The sequence below is a fragment of the Mastomys coucha genome, unplaced genomic scaffold (genome assembly GCF_008632895.1).
Source record: "Mastomys coucha isolate ucsf_1 unplaced genomic scaffold, UCSF_Mcou_1 pScaffold14, whole genome shotgun sequence".
NCBI lineage: Eukaryota > Metazoa > Chordata > Mammalia > Rodentia > Muridae > Mastomys > Mastomys coucha.
The window spans coordinates 40,370,320-40,387,637 of NW_022196896.1; the positions used below are offsets into that span (position 1 = coordinate 40,370,320).

The following is a 17,318-nucleotide window of genomic DNA, read 5'->3' on the forward strand; positions in this document are numbered from 1 at the left end:
GCATTACAAAAGTATATGTAGGTATGGGGGAGTATGGAATGTGCTTGTGTATGGTGTGAAAATCCACACAAGCTTCAGGAGAATCCCTCGTTTCAACATCTACTGCAGGTCTGGAATGCATCTCATGGTGAAAAGAAAGACTATTGTACTCATGTCAGTGGAAACAAATAGGGAGAAAGGACCAGTTATAAAGAATGACAAGGTGTACTAGCTGGTTTTGTGTGTCAACCTGATACAAGCTTGAGTCATCAGAGAGGAAAGAGCCTCAGTTGAGGAAATGCCTACGTGAAATATAGCTTTAAAGCACTTTCTCAATTAGTGGTCAATGGGGGAGGACCCATGCCCATGGATGGCATCCTGAGTTCTATAATGAAGCAGGCTTGAGCAAGCCATGATAAGCAAACCAGTAAGCAGCACCATCCATGGCCTCTGGATCAGCTCCTATCTCTAGGTTCCAGTCCTGTTTGAATTCCTGCCCTGATTTCCTTCAGTGATGAACAGCAATGTAGAAGTGTAAGGCAAATAAACCCTTTTGTTTTCCTCCCCAATTTGTTTTTCAGTCATGGTGTTTTGTCACAGGAATAGAAACCCTAAGACATGAGGAAAATAAGGACGAAACTTGCTGTATAAATTTATCTCAGTGGCTTGTGCAGGGGTCAGAAGTGATTATGATTTTGTCCCTTTTTCTTCATGGTGCAGAACAGGGACTGTGCATGCCAACGTAGACACCTGCCCACAAGTCCCTGTGCCAGCACACAAAACAATGTAGGCTCCCATTTTAGATATGAATTCTTTTTACAAAAGACTTAGTTTACATTGTTTTCACAATACTCCCTATGTCTGCAGTTTCTCAGAATAACCAGCTAAAAATAATCCTCATGCTAACAGCATATTTTGGAATGGCATAGTCTAGTCTTCTACAATATTTTAGAAATAGAGGACAGTTTAAACCAGAAACTGCCTTTGCCTATTTAACAACAACTTTTTTCACAGTTTGATATATATCTATACAGTTTGTATATATATATACATTTTCATTTATTTCTGGAGTTACTTATTGCTCATGTATTCATACTCAGCACTTTTAATGTATTATTGAGACTTAGTAGCATTAGAAGAGATGCACATAGACTAAGTTATAAGATGGTACGTAAACTGTTCACTTGTTTCACAGCATTGGAGAGCATGGAAGAATATTGCTATAGAGACAACATCTCCGTGGAAGAGTTTCAAGCACAAATAAACACAGCCTCCCTGGAAAAGGTCAAACAATATAATCAGAAGCTCAGGTATGCAGCCTCCTCCGTTGTTGACTTACCTTGGTTTTTCTTTTTATATTAGGCCATATACTTTGGCCATATGATGAGGATGTGAACACTTTTATTAGCTTAGATTATTGATGATAGTCCCTTTGATACTATAATGTGTAATGTCTCAAGTACCCTTTTGGCCACGTCTCATGAAATTAAGAAAAAGAGGTTAGGAATATGTGATGCTGAGGTTTTACTATCTGGGGAAAATAAAAGGATGCAATTAAGGTATAGCAAATTGTTTCCAGGGGAAATATCATTGTTGTATGTTATAGTGCCACCCACAGGAAGATCATTGAATTGCAGGGAAAGTACATTAACACAGCTAGCTCCTCACGTGGGCTGAAAAAGGCTCCATATGGAGACATGGCAGCTGTGTGCTTGTTATTGGGAAAAAAATCTGCATCCAAGTAAATAATGTTTGGATTTAAATTCTGCCTTCCTTGCTACACTGTTACTGTGCAGTTATCCCAGATATTAGCAGAGTTGGAAGCCAGGAGATAGCAGAAAGATGAATTTTTATAGTCTTCTAATAAGATGCTATGGTATCTATCTGTATGAGTCTGGCTTATTTTGCTTAACATTTATTTTTAAAGAAAAATTTATCTTTGTTCTAGCTTGATTCTTTATAACTAAAAAGATTTTATTGTGGCTGTTTTGTTTTCCCTTCATGAGTGTGGCTGAACTCTGAAAATTAAATAAATACCTAAAATGACTAGTAGGGGGTGTGTTTTGGTCCTGGTGAGTTACTAACTAGTCTCACACACCTGTCCTTTCTCCAGTGAGCTCTACATCACCTATTGTTTGTCATTTCCAAAAAAACGTTAAGTCCCTAATTTTTTCAATTATTTTTGTAGTCTTCCTTAGCAAATGTATTCTGAGGTCCCAGTGATTCAGATTTGGAATGTCTTAGTCTATTTCAATTTTGTTTTCTTGTCTACATCACTGTTTCTCAGAAGCATATATTGTACTAACTCCATGCATAGGAAAGGAAAAAGTGTTAACCATACATTTATTATCAATTTGTTTCTCATTCTCTGACTAAGAAGCATGGGCTTAAGAAGTTCAAATTCAGTCTTGAGAAAATCTTCCTGTTGACAATTATTACAGAATAGAATTTTGCCCTCCTAACTTGTGAAAAATATTCCTTGGTTGTCTTCAAATTAGATGCAATATTGAAGCATTTCTACAGAATACATAGCTTTGAGCATGTATCTACATACTCCTTTTCAGAAAATGGACCACTGTTAAAGCATCCTACTGACTCTGTCTCAAAGCACCAGTCTCATATTTACTCACTCAGGATTGTGCTTCCAGACCATCCCACCTTTTGATGGAAGGTGGGATTTTAATGATTTCTAGTTACCTCCAAGAGAAATAACAAGCTCCTTGGCTTGGCAATGGCACTCTTTCATGACCTGACCCTGCACTTCCTTTATCTACAGAGCCATCAGTAATGATCTCCTTTCTCATTATTCTCATACTTGCCCTATTTGACTCATCATTCACCCTCATCATCTGCTTTCTTTGACTCCAACTTCTGAGAAAGCTGTGCTTCTGATTCATCTCATATTCCTACAGTCTTTGTATTCATTTATTATAGATGTGGAATCAATCCTGGACACCAGACATTTCAAAAGGTGCCTATGAGCTTAATGTGCAGCCAGAATTGAAGACCAGTTCCTAAACTAGAAGGTCTCAAAGAACAGTCCCTAGATCTTTAATGTCAGTGTCATCTCCAAACCTCTTAAAAACTGCTAAGTGTGCTCCATTGTCTGGGTTGTAACAAGCCTTCCCTATGATTCATTCTTTTGCATACTCATATGTCAGAACCACTGTTCAAACTGAAATGGCTTACTGGCCTCTATTTTCGTTTTGTAATATTTTATGATAGTTTTTCTCCTTGATGGTAAGTTATCATTATAGATCTCTCACTTCCCTCACTGTTATATAAATTCTTTGATGTGAAGTATTAGTTGGCTTTGGTATCTTTTCTTATATTTATTAAAATGGTGTTTCATAAAAAAGCTCTCCATTCATATGTATTGAATTGTGTTACTGGCATTGGCTACTTTTTTAATGCTATGACCAAAAGCTTCACATTAAATAATAACATAAAAATTTGACTCATGATTACAGTAGATGCCATGTATCATGAATATGTGTGTAGGAGGAGTGTGAGGTGGGAGCTCCTCATTTCTTTGTGGTAAGGTCACAAAGAGTAAAAGCCTGAGACAGAACCAAGTTTAGCATCCAGAGTCCCAACCTTACAGCCTTCTAGTCTAAAGTGCAAGCTTCTCCCTTCCAGACACCACCACCATCTGGGCCCATGTTACATAAAAACGTGCACTGGGAGGACGCCTCATTCAAACTGTAACAGTGATACTCATGTCAACTAGCAGAAAGCAGTGGGGAGCAGGGCATAATGTTCTTCACCCTTGTGAGTCTGCTTTGAAGGGACTCAAGCCAGGATAAGCAAAACAGTGTATTGGCTGTGGGAGGCAGACATGCGGGCTATGGTGACCAGTCTAGGGGATGAGCATTCTTCTGAATGAGGAGTCTTCCTGTCTGTTGGCACCCTTGTCTCTGTATTGATCCATTTTAATCTCAGTTGGGCAAATATGTTCACTACAGACCACTGTTATACATAGAAGAAGAGATGGTGCCCCCTGCATAGGCACCTTTGGAAGGGGCTTACAGTAGAGCCAACTACTCCTTTCTGAAGGGCTTCAGCATGATAGACCAGTGGACTATCAAATAAGAAGGCAAAGTATACTCTGCAAGTAGAAACAGTGGGTTTTATTGCTTAAAGCATACAAGAACAGATAGAGTTGTCCACTTAGCAGAATATAACAGACATCATGTCTGTCAAAGTTTAAGGAACTATTGAGTTAGTCCCATGAAAGCACATTGTATGGGTTACTTAAATGCTTAATGTTTCCATTTTAAGGAGAACATGCAGTTATCCAGACAATGAGTTGGTGAAACCAAGCTTTAAAGCAAAGAGCTATTTCTCTCTGTTGATGTTTTGTCCTGTATAAGGCCATCTGAGGGAGTGAGGCGAATTTCTTAACACTGAAGATGAGTTTTATGTCACTGTCCCCATATTTGATACCACATAGGCCTCCATAGCTCCAATTTGCATAATCAGCCATGCATTCACCCAATATATTTGATGCTGTCATGAGAGGAGGAATGACACATGGTGTTTTAACATTAGCCTGAATCACAAAGAAATATCCTTGCCAAGATTCAGGAAAGATCTTCTAAGAAGTGAATCAATGCCTGCAAGTATGTGATGCTTTTTCCTCAGGTTTTGATGAGATGCTGTCTTGGACTTTGTCCTGTGTCCATGGCACCTAAAATAGAGCAATAACACAATGGTACTGAGTCTACTAATGGTAATAAAGCAGTGCAAACTCCCTGGGGTGATCAGGAAACCCTTGCCTAGGATTTTCGCTATGTATCTCTACTGTACCTCCCATACCAGCAGCAGGTGATCTTAGGAGATGCTAGGGTGTATGCAGTAATAAAAGGCTGACTAAAAGCCAGACTCTGTGATGCAGATTCTATGAGGTCACAGTCTATGATGGCATGGAACATTGCTGTACTGATGCTGTTTGAAGGCGACCCACATTCCTGTAATCATCCCTCCAACTGTGATCTATATGAAAGCATGATAAACTCATTGGTCTCCCCAAGTTGAACTTTGGTGAAATCTTACTTCTAGCCCATGGGGAACATGAATCTCATGGAAAGAAATGGACAGAGCCTGACATGCAGGGTTGTTGTTGTTATAGGTCCTTTGGGTTATGAATCCACTGGAAAATGTTATTGAATTTATACTGTCCGCTAATAGTTAGTGCATCCATAGCAAATGATATTAAAGATAGCTAACATTTCCTCAGCATGCAATAGAGAAGCCCAGGCAGTCGACTCAGCTCACCGCTCTCCACTCTGAAGGAGAGACCAGTGGGGAAGAGCCTAGGAGCCCTGGCAAGTGTACTGTGGTCCTGACCTTCCTTCCTAAAGATGCCTGCTTAGCTCTTTACCCCAGGCACAAGATTGATCTAGCATAAATGGTTTCTGGATGCTTCTAGAATATAAACTCCTTCAAGAACCATTTTTGATTTATTCATTTCTGCTTATAAAAGAAGAATAACAAAAGTGTGAAATTTTGGCAATCTCAGAAGTTAGGAAGTATTGCTAACCCTGAATGAAGCCCCCATATTTGCTCTATCCCCCCACCCTGCCTCCAACCCCCTGATCTGCTCTTTTTTCCCCTTTTTACTCTCCCTGGTCATGATCCATCCTCTCCATCAGTCACATTTGCCATGCCCTACTTAAAGGTAATTTATCATTACAATATTATTTCATTTTAATGCACTGTCTATTGGCAAAAAGCATCACAATGCGGTGACTAAGGATATAAATTGTAAAAGTGAACAATGTTCCCTGTGTCCAAGAAGTCCTTGAGGTTTTAGCTACTTAGATAATTATTTTTCAATATTATCTTAGTGTAAAATTAAGAATAAAATCAGACAAAATAAAAAAACAATTTCTGCATTAGCAGATTGCATTTACTATTTATATGAAATGATAGCTTCATACTGAATATATTTTTAGGGCTGATAATCTCAGATATCTAACTGTGTAAATCTGTCATTTTTATAGAAAATGCAAAAGCTATTCAAAGCAAAAATTCCCTTAGGATGTGCCTTTGTGTGTAAAGAGTAGCACATGTCCTTTGAGAAGTTTTTTTCTTTTTCTTCTCTTTAAATGGTCTACAAAGATGGCTCTGTACTGTTCTTCTGAGGACCTGAACTTGCTTCCATACACCCAAATGGTGGCTCCCCACCACCCATTACTCTAGTTCCAGAGCATTCAACCCCTGTTGTGGCTCTGCAGGTATTTGAACTCTCATGATGTGTGCAGGCACATACCCCACACACAAATAGAAATTAGTTTAAAGACCTTTAGAAAACCCACATATATTTTTTATGATATGTAGAAAAAAAGTAACAAATTTCTGTTGCAAAGGAATGCTACCCATGCCCATCTCAGAGTCACAGGTTTGAATGGTATGTTCAATAGGAAAATGATTGCCGGAAGCATGTGTTTGATTAGTCTCATAATAGTATTTCCATGAAGTACACCACTTTTCCACATCCACAGAGGAAAATATATTATGGAATGAGCTTTCCTGACAGAGCAGCTATAATGCATGGCATGGATAAATTATCATTTCATATTTTAGGTACAGCTCTTAAACAAGTGGAGGGGATTGAGACACAGCACCCTCTCAGCTCTGGTATGCCCTTGCAGGTACTGGGCTCCTCAGGGCTCAGGGCTCAGGGCTCAGGGCTCAGGGCTCAGGGCTCAGGGCTCATGTCCTTCTTTCTGTATCGTTAGTGGCCTCACATCATGAGACACTACCGCCCATCCTTTGTTGTATTAGTCAGGGTTCTCTAGAATCACAGAAGTTATGGTAGTCTCTATGTAGTAAAGGAATTTATTGCAGACTTACAGTCTGTAGTCCAACTCCCAACAAGCCACTCCCAACAATGGTCGGCAGCAGCTGTGAATGGAAGTCCAAGGATCCAGCAGTTGCTTAGTCCCACAAGGCAAGCAATTGAAAAAGAGCGAGCTTTCCTTCTTCCTTATATAGGTCTCCAACAAAAGGTGTGGTAGCACCTTTAACTCCAGGTGACCCTGATTGAAATCGTAGATCTTTCAGTCTTAATCTTCTAGGATTCATAGCCACTATGCCACCACACCTTTAATCCCAGATGATCTTGAACTCATAGATCTTTCTATCTTAATCCTCTGGGATTCGTAGCCACTATACCTCAAGATCTCCATGCCAAGATTCAGGTCGGAAACTTGTTATCTCTCAGCCTCCAGATTAGGGCCAGGTGAGCCTTCTAATTCTGGATTGTAGTTCATTTCAGATATAGTCAAGTTGACAACCAGGAATAGCCACTACATTTGTTGAGTGACAAACAGAGCAGCTGAGTTTGGAATGGAGAATACGAGGACCTGTTGATGAGTATGTATGTCAGCCATATTAAGTCAATGAAAGTATCAGCTACAATAAGCAAACACGCGACTGAGAAGAAAGAACATTAATTATCATGTAAATAATATTTCTATCTGTGGAGTAGCAAGCAGCTTTCAGAGTCAAATGACGTGATACTTTTTTAAATTATACAGAAATCTTCTATATTCATCTACTCTGTGGTATTTCTGTATTTTTTACTCTGCTCCTCAGCAAAGTTGGTTTTTTGCTTGTTAATTTTGTTTGTTTCAGGTGTCCCTATTTTTTGCTTGTTAAGTTTGTTTGTTTCAGGTGTCCCTATTTTGGCGTCTCTACAACTAGCTATAAAAGAAAGTGTGTATATTTAATTACTGTCTGTTTTTAGACTGAGAATACAGAATTTTCAGAGTTTTATGTGAGAGGTGAGTCTCTTGTGGTAGGATAATAAACCAAGTCTATGAAGAGTTTAAGTCAGTTTAGGGTGCTTTCAAGTTTTCTAAGTGTCCCTCTTACATAAGTGATATCAGAAGGATCCACGACTTAGAAACTATATTCTTTATTTAAGTGACATTTTCCCAAAGAGTATACACTTTCTATGATTTAACCATTTATTCAGCAAACACCTGCCAAGTTCCAAGGACAACACTCTATGCTTATGGCATTGCCGCGACTGAGAGTCTGCCCCCCAGGAACATTATGTCTTTGGGTTAAGATAAATTCTAAACAAAATTCTCCCCTATACTTAATGAAAATGTATGAAACAAACAATATGTAGTCATGTGTGCAAGAAAAGAATCCATCTCAACTGTGGGAGAATAGTGAATGGCGGTTTCAGGAATGAGTTGCTTGAGGAATATCCTTTAAACTGAGATCTGAAAGCATAGTGGAGAGGCAGGGTTTAGGGAGAGAGTCTGGAAGGTAAACTTGGTAAGGATGGTAATTATTATCCAAAAGATGGAATAATATCTGCAAAAGTCCCAAGGATAAAGGGAGGATCTGCAAGGTGAGACTGAACTTAGAGCTCTTGAGAGAAGAATGTGAAACTGATCTGTAAGCAGAGACCAGGTTTCTGTTAACCCCTTCCTGATCAGCTCCTGCCCAGCTTATTCCATTCCACTCTTAGCCCAGGACACACTCAGCCCCATGGCCTTTTGTTTAAAGTATAATTATTTTATAATTATTTAAGTCCCATCTCAACCTCTTCTTCCTGCAGGATACCTTCTGTTACATATAAAGCTATAATTAATCCACTTCTTCCAAACCAAACAACTTTTAAGTAGCATTAATTTTGTTTAGTTTAGGGATCTATTTCTCTAACTTCTTGTGTGTGTGTGTGTGTGTGTGTGTATGCAAAATAGTTATATTGAATTAGAAATCATATTAGTTGTAATGCATGGGCATACTTTTGTCACATTATTATTATATTGAATTTATTCCACTATCCAGTCTACTTTGTTTCATTTAAAAAAAAAATGTCAGATCATTTGCAGGGCACAGATGCTGACGCTGTTGGAGATCTCTTCAGAAAATTTATCAGCATAGTCAAAGTTCATACATTTCACATGAGATAAGAACAGATAAAGTTGAAGTTGTTGTGACATTTTGAGAGCAGCATCTCTTTTTTTATTTGAAAAGTAAAGTAATTCTATGAAAGCTTAACACAGTTGTTTTACTGAGAAGGCAATATAGCAACATGTATATTAACATGGTTATCTCACTAAACTCACCGGGGATGTACGCTGTTCGTTCAGACCAGTTCACTAAACTCACCGGGGATGCACGTTATGTGTTCAGACCAATTCAGTTGCCCTTGAGAAGTTATACTGGGAACTAATATTTATTTTAGTTACCTTAAAGGAATTATTTATTTATTTATTTATTTATTCATCTTTAAAGATTTAATTATTATTATATGTAAGTACACTATAGCTGACTTCAGGCACACCAGAAGATGTGAGCCACACTAGGTGGTTGCTGGGATTTAAATTCAGGAACTTTGGAATAGCAGTCAGTACTCTTAACATTGAGCCATCTCTCCAGCCCAGGAATTCTTAGTGTAATAATTTGGTAAGGAGAATATGAGAGATTAAAATTACTAGCCTATGGGTTTTTGGATTTTTGTAATAAATCCTGCATGTGGTAAAATTTATGAGGATAAATATTTTCTAGTCTGACAAATAGAAGCAGATAATAATCATCTTCATTTTCTTTCTTTTTTAAAAATTAGATATTTTCTTTATGTACATTTCAAATGATATCCCCTTTCATGGTTTCCCCTCCGGAAAAAAATCTCTGTTCCCTCCCCCTCCGCCCCTACTCACCTACTCACCCTCTCCTGCTTCCTGGCCCTGGCATTCTCCTATACTGGGGCATAGAACCTTCACAGGCCCGAGGGCCTCTCCTCCCATTCATGACTTACTAGGCCATCCTCTGCTACATATGCAGCTGGAGCCATGAGTCTCACCATGTGTACTCTTTGGTTGGTGGTTTAGTCTCTGGGAGCTCTGAGGGAACTGCTTAGTTCATATTGTTGTTTATCCTAAAGGACTGCAAACCTCTTCAGCTCCTTAGCTCCTTCATCGGGGACCTTATGCTCAGTCCAGTGGATGGGCTGTGAGCCTCTACTTCTGTATTATTTGGGAACTGTCAGAGCCTCTCAGAAGACAGCTATATCAGGCTCCTGTCAGTCAGTACCCGCTGGCATCCACAATAGTGTCTGGGTTTGGTGATTGAATATGGAAAGGATTCCCAGATAGGGCAGTTCTGGATTGTCCTTCCTTCAGTCTCTGCTCTGTACTTTGTCTCTGCAACTCCTTCCATGGGTATTTTTGTTCCCCCCTTCTAAGAAGGATCAAAGTATCCACACTTTTGTCTCTCTTCTTCTTGAGTTTCTTGTGGTTTGTTGATTGTACTTTGTGTATCCTGATCTTCTAGGCTAATATTCACTTACCAGAGAGTGCATACCATGTGTGTTCTTTTGTGTTTGGGTTATCTCACTCAGGATGATATTAAATAGCTGAGTAGTACTCCATTGTATAAATGTACCATATTTTCTGTATCCATTCCTCTGTTGAGGGACATCTGGGTTGTTTCCAGCTTCTGGCTATTATAAATAAGGCTGCTATGAACATAGTGGAGCATGTGTCCTTATTACATGTTGGAGAATATTCTGGGTATATACCCAGGAATGGTATAGCTGGGTCCTCCGGCAGTACTATATCTAATTTCCTGAGGAACCACCAGACTATTTTCCAGAGTGGTTGTACCAGCTTTCAATCCCAACAGTAATGGAGGAGTGTTCCTCTTTCTCCACATCCTCACCAGCATCTGCTGTCACCTGAGTTTTTGCTCTTAGCCATTCTGACTTTGTGATGTAGAATCTCAGGGTTATTTTGATTTGCATTTCCCTGATGACTAAGGTTGTTGAACACTTCTTTAGGTGCTTCTTGGCCATTCGATATTCCTCAGTTGAAAATTCTTTGTTTAGCTCTCTACTCTCTAGTCCATTTTTTAATAGGGTTATTTGTTTCTCTGGAGTCTAACTTCTTGAGTTCTTTGTATATGTTGGATATTAGCCCTCTATCAGATATAGGATTGTAAAGATCTTTTCCTAATCTGTTGGTTGCCGTTTTGTCCTATTGACAGTGTCCTTTGCCTTACAGAAGCTTTGCAATTTTATGAGGTCCCATTTGTCAATTCTTGATCTTAGAGCATAAGCTATTGGTGTTCTGTTCAGGAATTTTCCCCCTATGCATATGTGCTTGAGGCTCTTCCCCACTTTCTATTCTATTAGATTCAGTGTATCTGGTTTTATGTGTAAGTCCTTGATTCAGTTGTACTTGAGCTTTGTACAAGGAGATAGAAATGGATCGGTTTGCATTCTTCTACATGCTAACCACCAGTTGAGCTAGCACCATTTGTTGAAAATGCTGTCTGTTTTCCACTGGATGGTTTTAGCTCCTTTGTCAAAGATTAAGTGACCATAGGTGTGTTAGGTGCATTTCTGGGTCTTCAATTCTGTTCCCTTGATCCACCTGCTTGTCACTGTACCAATACCATGCAGTTTTTATCACAATTGTTCTGTAGTACAGCTTAAGGTCAGGGATGGTGATTCCACCAGAGGTTCCTTTATTGTTGAAAACAGTTTTGCCTATCCTGGGTCTTTTGTTGTTCCAGATGAATCTGTAAATTGCTCTTTCCAACTCTGAAGAATTGAGTTGGAATTTTGTTGGGGATTGCATTGAATCTATAGATTGATTTGGCAAGATGGCCATTTTTACTATATTAATTCTGCCAATCCATGAGCGTGGGAGATCATTCTATCTTCTGAGATCTTCTTTGATTTCTTTCTTCAGAGACTTGAAGTTCTTGTCAAACAGATCTTTCACTTGCTTAGTTACAGTCACACCAAGGTATTTTATATTATTTGTGACTATTGTGAAGGGTGTTGTTTCCCTAATTTTTTTCTCAGCCTGTTTATCCTTTGTGTAGAGGAAGGCCTCTGATATGCTTGAGTGCTTCATCCCAGGGATGCAGGGATGGTTCAATATACTGAAATCCGTCAACATAATTCACTATATAAACAAACTCAAAGGAAAAAACCATATGATCATCTCATTAGATGCCGAGAAAGCATTTGACAAAATCCAACACTCCTTTATGATAAAAGGTTTGGAAAGATCAGGAATTCAAGGCCCATACCTAAAGATAGTAAAAGCAATATACAGCAAACCAGTAGCCAACATCAAACTAAACAGAGAGAAACTTGAAGCAATCCCACTAAAATCAGAGACTAGACAAGGCTGCCCACTCTCTCCCTACCTATTCAATATTGTACTTGAAGTCCTAGCCAGAGCAATTAGGCAACAAAAGGCCATCAAAGGGATATGAATTAGAAAGGAAGAAGTCAAATTATCACTATTTGATATGATAGTATACTTAAGTGACCCCAAAATTCCACCAGAGAGCTCCTAAAGCTGATAAACATCCTCATTTTCTTTTTCTTTTTTTTTTTTTTTTTTTTTTTTTTTTTTTTTTTTTTTTTTTTTGTTTTTTTGTTTTTTTGTTTTTTTGTTTTTTGGTGTTTTTGTTTTTTGTTTTTGTTTTTGTTTTTTTTAGCATAACTGTGCAATGTTTATTTTTCTGAGTCTGGCTTATTTCATTTAACAAGCCGGTTTCCAGTTGCACCTCTTTTCCTGCAAATGTCATGATTTCATTTTTCTTTAGGACTGTATAAAATTCCAGTGCCTAGTTCACCTGTTAATGGATGTCTGGGCTAGTCCCTCCTGTTGCCATTGTGAATGGTGCAGCAATGGACATGAACATGCAGGTGCCACTGCAGTACTACTTTTCTTAGCGTGATTTGTTAAAGAATCTTCCTTGCAACATGTGTTTCTGACAGCTTTATCAAAAAAGCTCATGGCTGTAGCTGTGTGGGTTTGTTTCGGGTCCTCTCTTCTAACCCTTAGGGAAAAGTCAACTTAGGAGAAAAATCAGAAAACAAAAACAAACAAACAAACAAACAAACAAACAAAAGCCCCCACCAACATAGAGGAAGTTTTCAGCAAGGAAATTAAGATTTACAAAGCAGAAACATTGGAAATGTGAAATTCAATGAATTAAATGAATCAAAAACCTTACTGGAAAGCATTGCTGATAGCTTCAGGAAAAAAAAATACCTAGGAATAATTCCAATCAAGTCCATAAGAGGCCTCTATGGTGGGAACTTTATGATACTAATACACTAAAGAAGAAACTGGCAGGTGGGAAGACCTCCCTGCTCATGGATAGACAGAAGAAGCTAGTGAGAATGGCTGCATTGCCAAAAGCAATTTGCACATTCAGTGCCATCCCCATCATAGCCCCAATGACATTACTCATAAAACAAGAAGACACATCCCCAAATTCATCTGAAATCATAAAAGATCTCACTTAGCCAAAGCAAATCTTGTCAGAGAGAATGATGCTGGTGGAGTCACAGTTTGATCTCAAGTTCTATTCCCAAGCCAAACATATCGTGGCAGCACAAAGCAGACAGGAAGACATCCTCATTTTCTAAGTGTCATTGGGAGAGAATCATCCCTTCCGAGGCACTAAGACATTCTTTTGTTTTTTACCTTGCACTAAGGAGAAAAGCTGCTGTCTTCCACTCCCAGCTAAGAAAAGACACTTTGTTTTTGCCAAACGAAAAGGGAGGTGGAAGTATGCTCTGCTTAGAAAAGCTTTTGGATTAAATGCAAGTTGAATGTGTCAAAGAACAAGTAAGCACATCCTCAAAGCATATCCCTTAGTTAAGGGAATATACTCTGTGGGAGAAAATGATCAGTGCTTACAGAAGCCAAGTTGATTTTTAACTGCTGACTTTGTATCTTACAAGGACAGCCTTAAAAAGGTGTATTGATGGCATCTTAGTCAATCTTTTTGATGAGTATTTTGTTCCTATTGCTTTTGCTTGGTCCCTTTTTGCTGGCATTTCAGATTTTGTTTTGTGGATGTACATTGGAGGGATGACTATAAATTAACTTAACCTTGATCCCAGAAACATTGATACAAGAGGGATGATTCTAACTTGGACTCTGGATATATTGAAACCCTTGGTTGTTAAGGGAAATACAGCATGATATTTGTAAAATTAGCTGCCTAGGTAGGCAACTCAACTTCAACAGAAAGTGGGTTAGGTCTTTTGTAGATTCAAGTTTGTGAAATTCTGCCGCTCACTTTGGCTTGTTGGGCTGTGAGCACATTTAGCCTTAATGATACCAATTTTTGTTACTGGCCATTTCCTACATCTTTCTCAGCATATCTTATCTTCTCACCTCTTTTTATTTAGTCCTTTTCTCTCTTTGCAGTCTCCCTTTTGTCAATGATGGCTTCTGTTAACTTGTATTCTTATATATTATTTAAGTCACTCTTCTTTTCATCCATTTGTCTTCTTTTATTTACACATTGCTAACAAAACTGTTTAGAGAGAGGCAGGGAGACAGACCGAGACAGAGACTCACACAGAGATTGCCTAGGAAACTATTAAAATCGTTAAGGCAAGGGTAAAGCTGATAGTTAAGGATAATAAGAACACTAACATTGAGAAGTGGAGAAGGAATGCATTGAAAAACTGGACAAGGAGGCTGGAAGGGTAAGAATTCTGTTGTTAGTTGAAAATAAAAAGTATCTGTGGGGTCCATATGTGAGTCAAGCTCAGTCATATATTTTATCTTCATAGTGAGTGTGCCTTGTGAAATATTACTGTCAGAGAAAGATGAGTCATCTACCTCAAATTTAAATGCCATCAAAACATATCATCCTCCCTATTCAAAACCCAAATAAAAGATCAAATTGTATATTATATTTTATATTTAGTATTCTGTAATAATTGTGAAAAGACAGTAATTTTATATTATCACTAAAAAAACCATACAGATGAAGTTGAACTTAATAGGATATTTGCATTTTAATACATTCAAGTATTAAGATGTTTCATCATAGAAAACTGAAAGCTCACAGTGGTGCCCACACATAGATTATTTCATAAATTGTTGTGTAGTAATAATTCTAAACTTGATGTGCTTTCATTTGTAGTAGATTTTTGAAAATCTACTTTTGACATCACTAACACAGACAGACATAAAAGATGGTAAATTGAGAGATAAGAGAGATGGCTTGGCAGTCAAGAGAACTGGTTGCTCCTGCAGAGGACCTAGGTTCAATTCCCAGCACCCACCTAGCATTTTACAACTACCTCATAACTCAAGTCCTAGAGGAGCTGACACTATCTTCCTGCCCCAGAGGATACTGCATGCATGTGGTACACAGACATACTGATGGGCAAAATACTCATACATAGAAGTAATAGTAATTTAAAAATTAAGTATATACACCTTCAAAACTCAGTGGGGAAGAGATAAGCAAAATCCTTACTTGTCTTATGGAGGAGTGTTTTCAGTAAATATGACATTCACTGTATTTCTTATGAGCCACCTGAAATAAAACAAAATGGAAGTCTGATTTACTGGTTAAATGGTAGTTGGGTCCCAGTGACAAGAGTGCAGAGTACACATGAAAGTGCTCTTTTATAAGCAAGAAGCCTGCGATACCACAGATCTGCTCACTGACTGTATTTCTCCGCTGAAATCCACTACAATCGGAGCCCACTCCCCCGACTAGAACCCACTGAATAGCCGCATCACTTGGGGCAGGCTCTTAATGTCTACAGTTCTTTTTCATTTTCTCTGTTGGAAATAATGATTATTTATGGGCTGAGAAGAAGTCGGAGCAGTGTTCAGAACCTGCCTCGCATGCAGAGTAGCTGATCTAGAGATTTTGGTCTGAAGATAGGTTTCATGGGTTTCCTGCAGAGGAATTTAATCAGAGGAAAAAATATGAGTGCCAAGTAATTCTCTGAGGTGCTTGGTTCTAGACTAAATGACCTCACTGCCCACTTGGGAAGAATGAACCTCCATACAAGAGCTATGCAGAATAGGCCAGGAGGGGGCCTTGCCTGTTCACAGCCATACTTCTGGGATTTAAACATTGACCCTGCCCCTGTTGACACCTAGCAAACTACAAAAGGGTAGAGGTAATCCAGAAAAACTATTTGGAAGGATGTGTAGCCCCGGTTCTCCTTTATCCTAAATTTAACCCAAAGACAGGAAGGCTGGCTACCAAATCTGCCGCAAGCAACATTGCCAGAGAGCTATAAGCACCTTTTGTGCTGTATACAGCTATAAGCACCTTCTGTGCTGTATACAGCTATAAGCACCTTCTATGCTGTATACAGCTATAAGCACCTTCTATGCTGTGTATAGCCCTAAGGTGGGAAGAAATATTACAGTGTCCTTGAGTGCTATCAAATCCTGTAGTAGTTAAGTAATTACCATTAAAATCATTGTTATCAACTAAAATAAAATTTAAGAATGAAATAATGAATCCTCAACTTAACTTTATATATGCTTTTATCCAATTGTCATATATGATAATAGTAAAAGTTATTTATATGAGAAATGAACTTCCTTTAACACATCTGATCTAGGTTGGAATGATAGCTTGGTTTATAGCTGGCTCTATGATTATTCTAATAACCTTCATGAAGGAAGAAAACCAATTTCAGAAATGCATTCACAGGAAGAAAAGAAGAGGTTTTAAAAGAAATGTTTCCCTAACAAACATCTAGTAGAGTTATTGCCATGAGTTATGGACATAAAAACAATCTTATTTGTTTAATTTATTTAAGAATGTAGGTGTAGCAATGTTAAAATTTGTACTAGCAAACCCAGTGTGGAGAGCTGAGATGACTCAGTGGGTAAGATTGCTTGCTGTGTAGCAAAAGCAAGAGGAACAGAGTTCAAATCTCTGGGACCTGCATGAAAGCTAGGCATGTCCATGCTTTGGAAAGACAGAGAAAGAGGGTTCTAGGGACTTTCTGACCCTCTAGCATAGCTAAAAAGACAAACTTTAGGTTCAGTGATAGACTCTCTTGAAAAAACAAGACAGACAGAAATAGAAGACACCAGACATTCTCTGCTCTCTTGCATGCACATAATGAGCACATGCACACACACACACACACACACACACACACACACACACACATGATTGTAAAGAAAGCAATTTTAAAAATGAAAGTAAGTAAATTTTGTTTGTAGGCAAATCGTGTACACGTTTGCTTTATAGTTCACAAACTAATGTGCTGTTTCTCTCATGATGCATGGTACTTGGGTTACACAGAGACATTGTCATGCAATACACATTTAACATGCCCACCCTTCCCCTCACTGTCCCATCGGTCTGCCTTGTTTATTCCTTAGACAGTTTTACTTCTTGCTTTATGTCATATGTATCTGTGTAAAATCTAGGACCCACAAATGAGACAAAAAAGCTTTTTGTCAGAGACTGATTTAATTTGCTTCCTAAGATTAATTATCTCCAGCTGCATCCATTTTCTCCTGCATGTAACATTATTTCATTCTTCCCGATGG

The 17,318-nt window shown here is 38.5% G+C and overlaps 1 protein-coding gene and 1 long non-coding RNA gene across 3 annotated transcripts in view; one reads left to right on the forward strand and one right to left on the reverse strand.

Moving 5' to 3' along the window:
• Prex2 (phosphatidylinositol-3,4,5-trisphosphate dependent Rac exchange factor 2) overlaps positions 1-17,318 on the forward strand; it is a 300,091-nt gene that overhangs the window by 237,883 nt on the left and 44,890 nt on the right. For both annotated transcript variants that reach the window (XM_031366853.1, XM_031366854.1), the window contains one exon: positions 1,175-1,289. In XM_031366853.1, the coding sequence (XP_031222713.1) occupies positions 1,175-1,289 (115 nt within the window). The remainder of the gene's footprint in view (positions 1-1,174; positions 1,290-17,318) is intronic.
• LOC116088169 lies at positions 4,095-4,848 on the reverse strand. Its single transcript, XR_004117796.1, has 2 exons — positions 4,789-4,848; positions 4,095-4,669 (listed from the first exon to the last, which is right to left on the reverse strand). It is a non-coding gene; the product is annotated as an uncharacterized LOC116088169 (long non-coding RNA).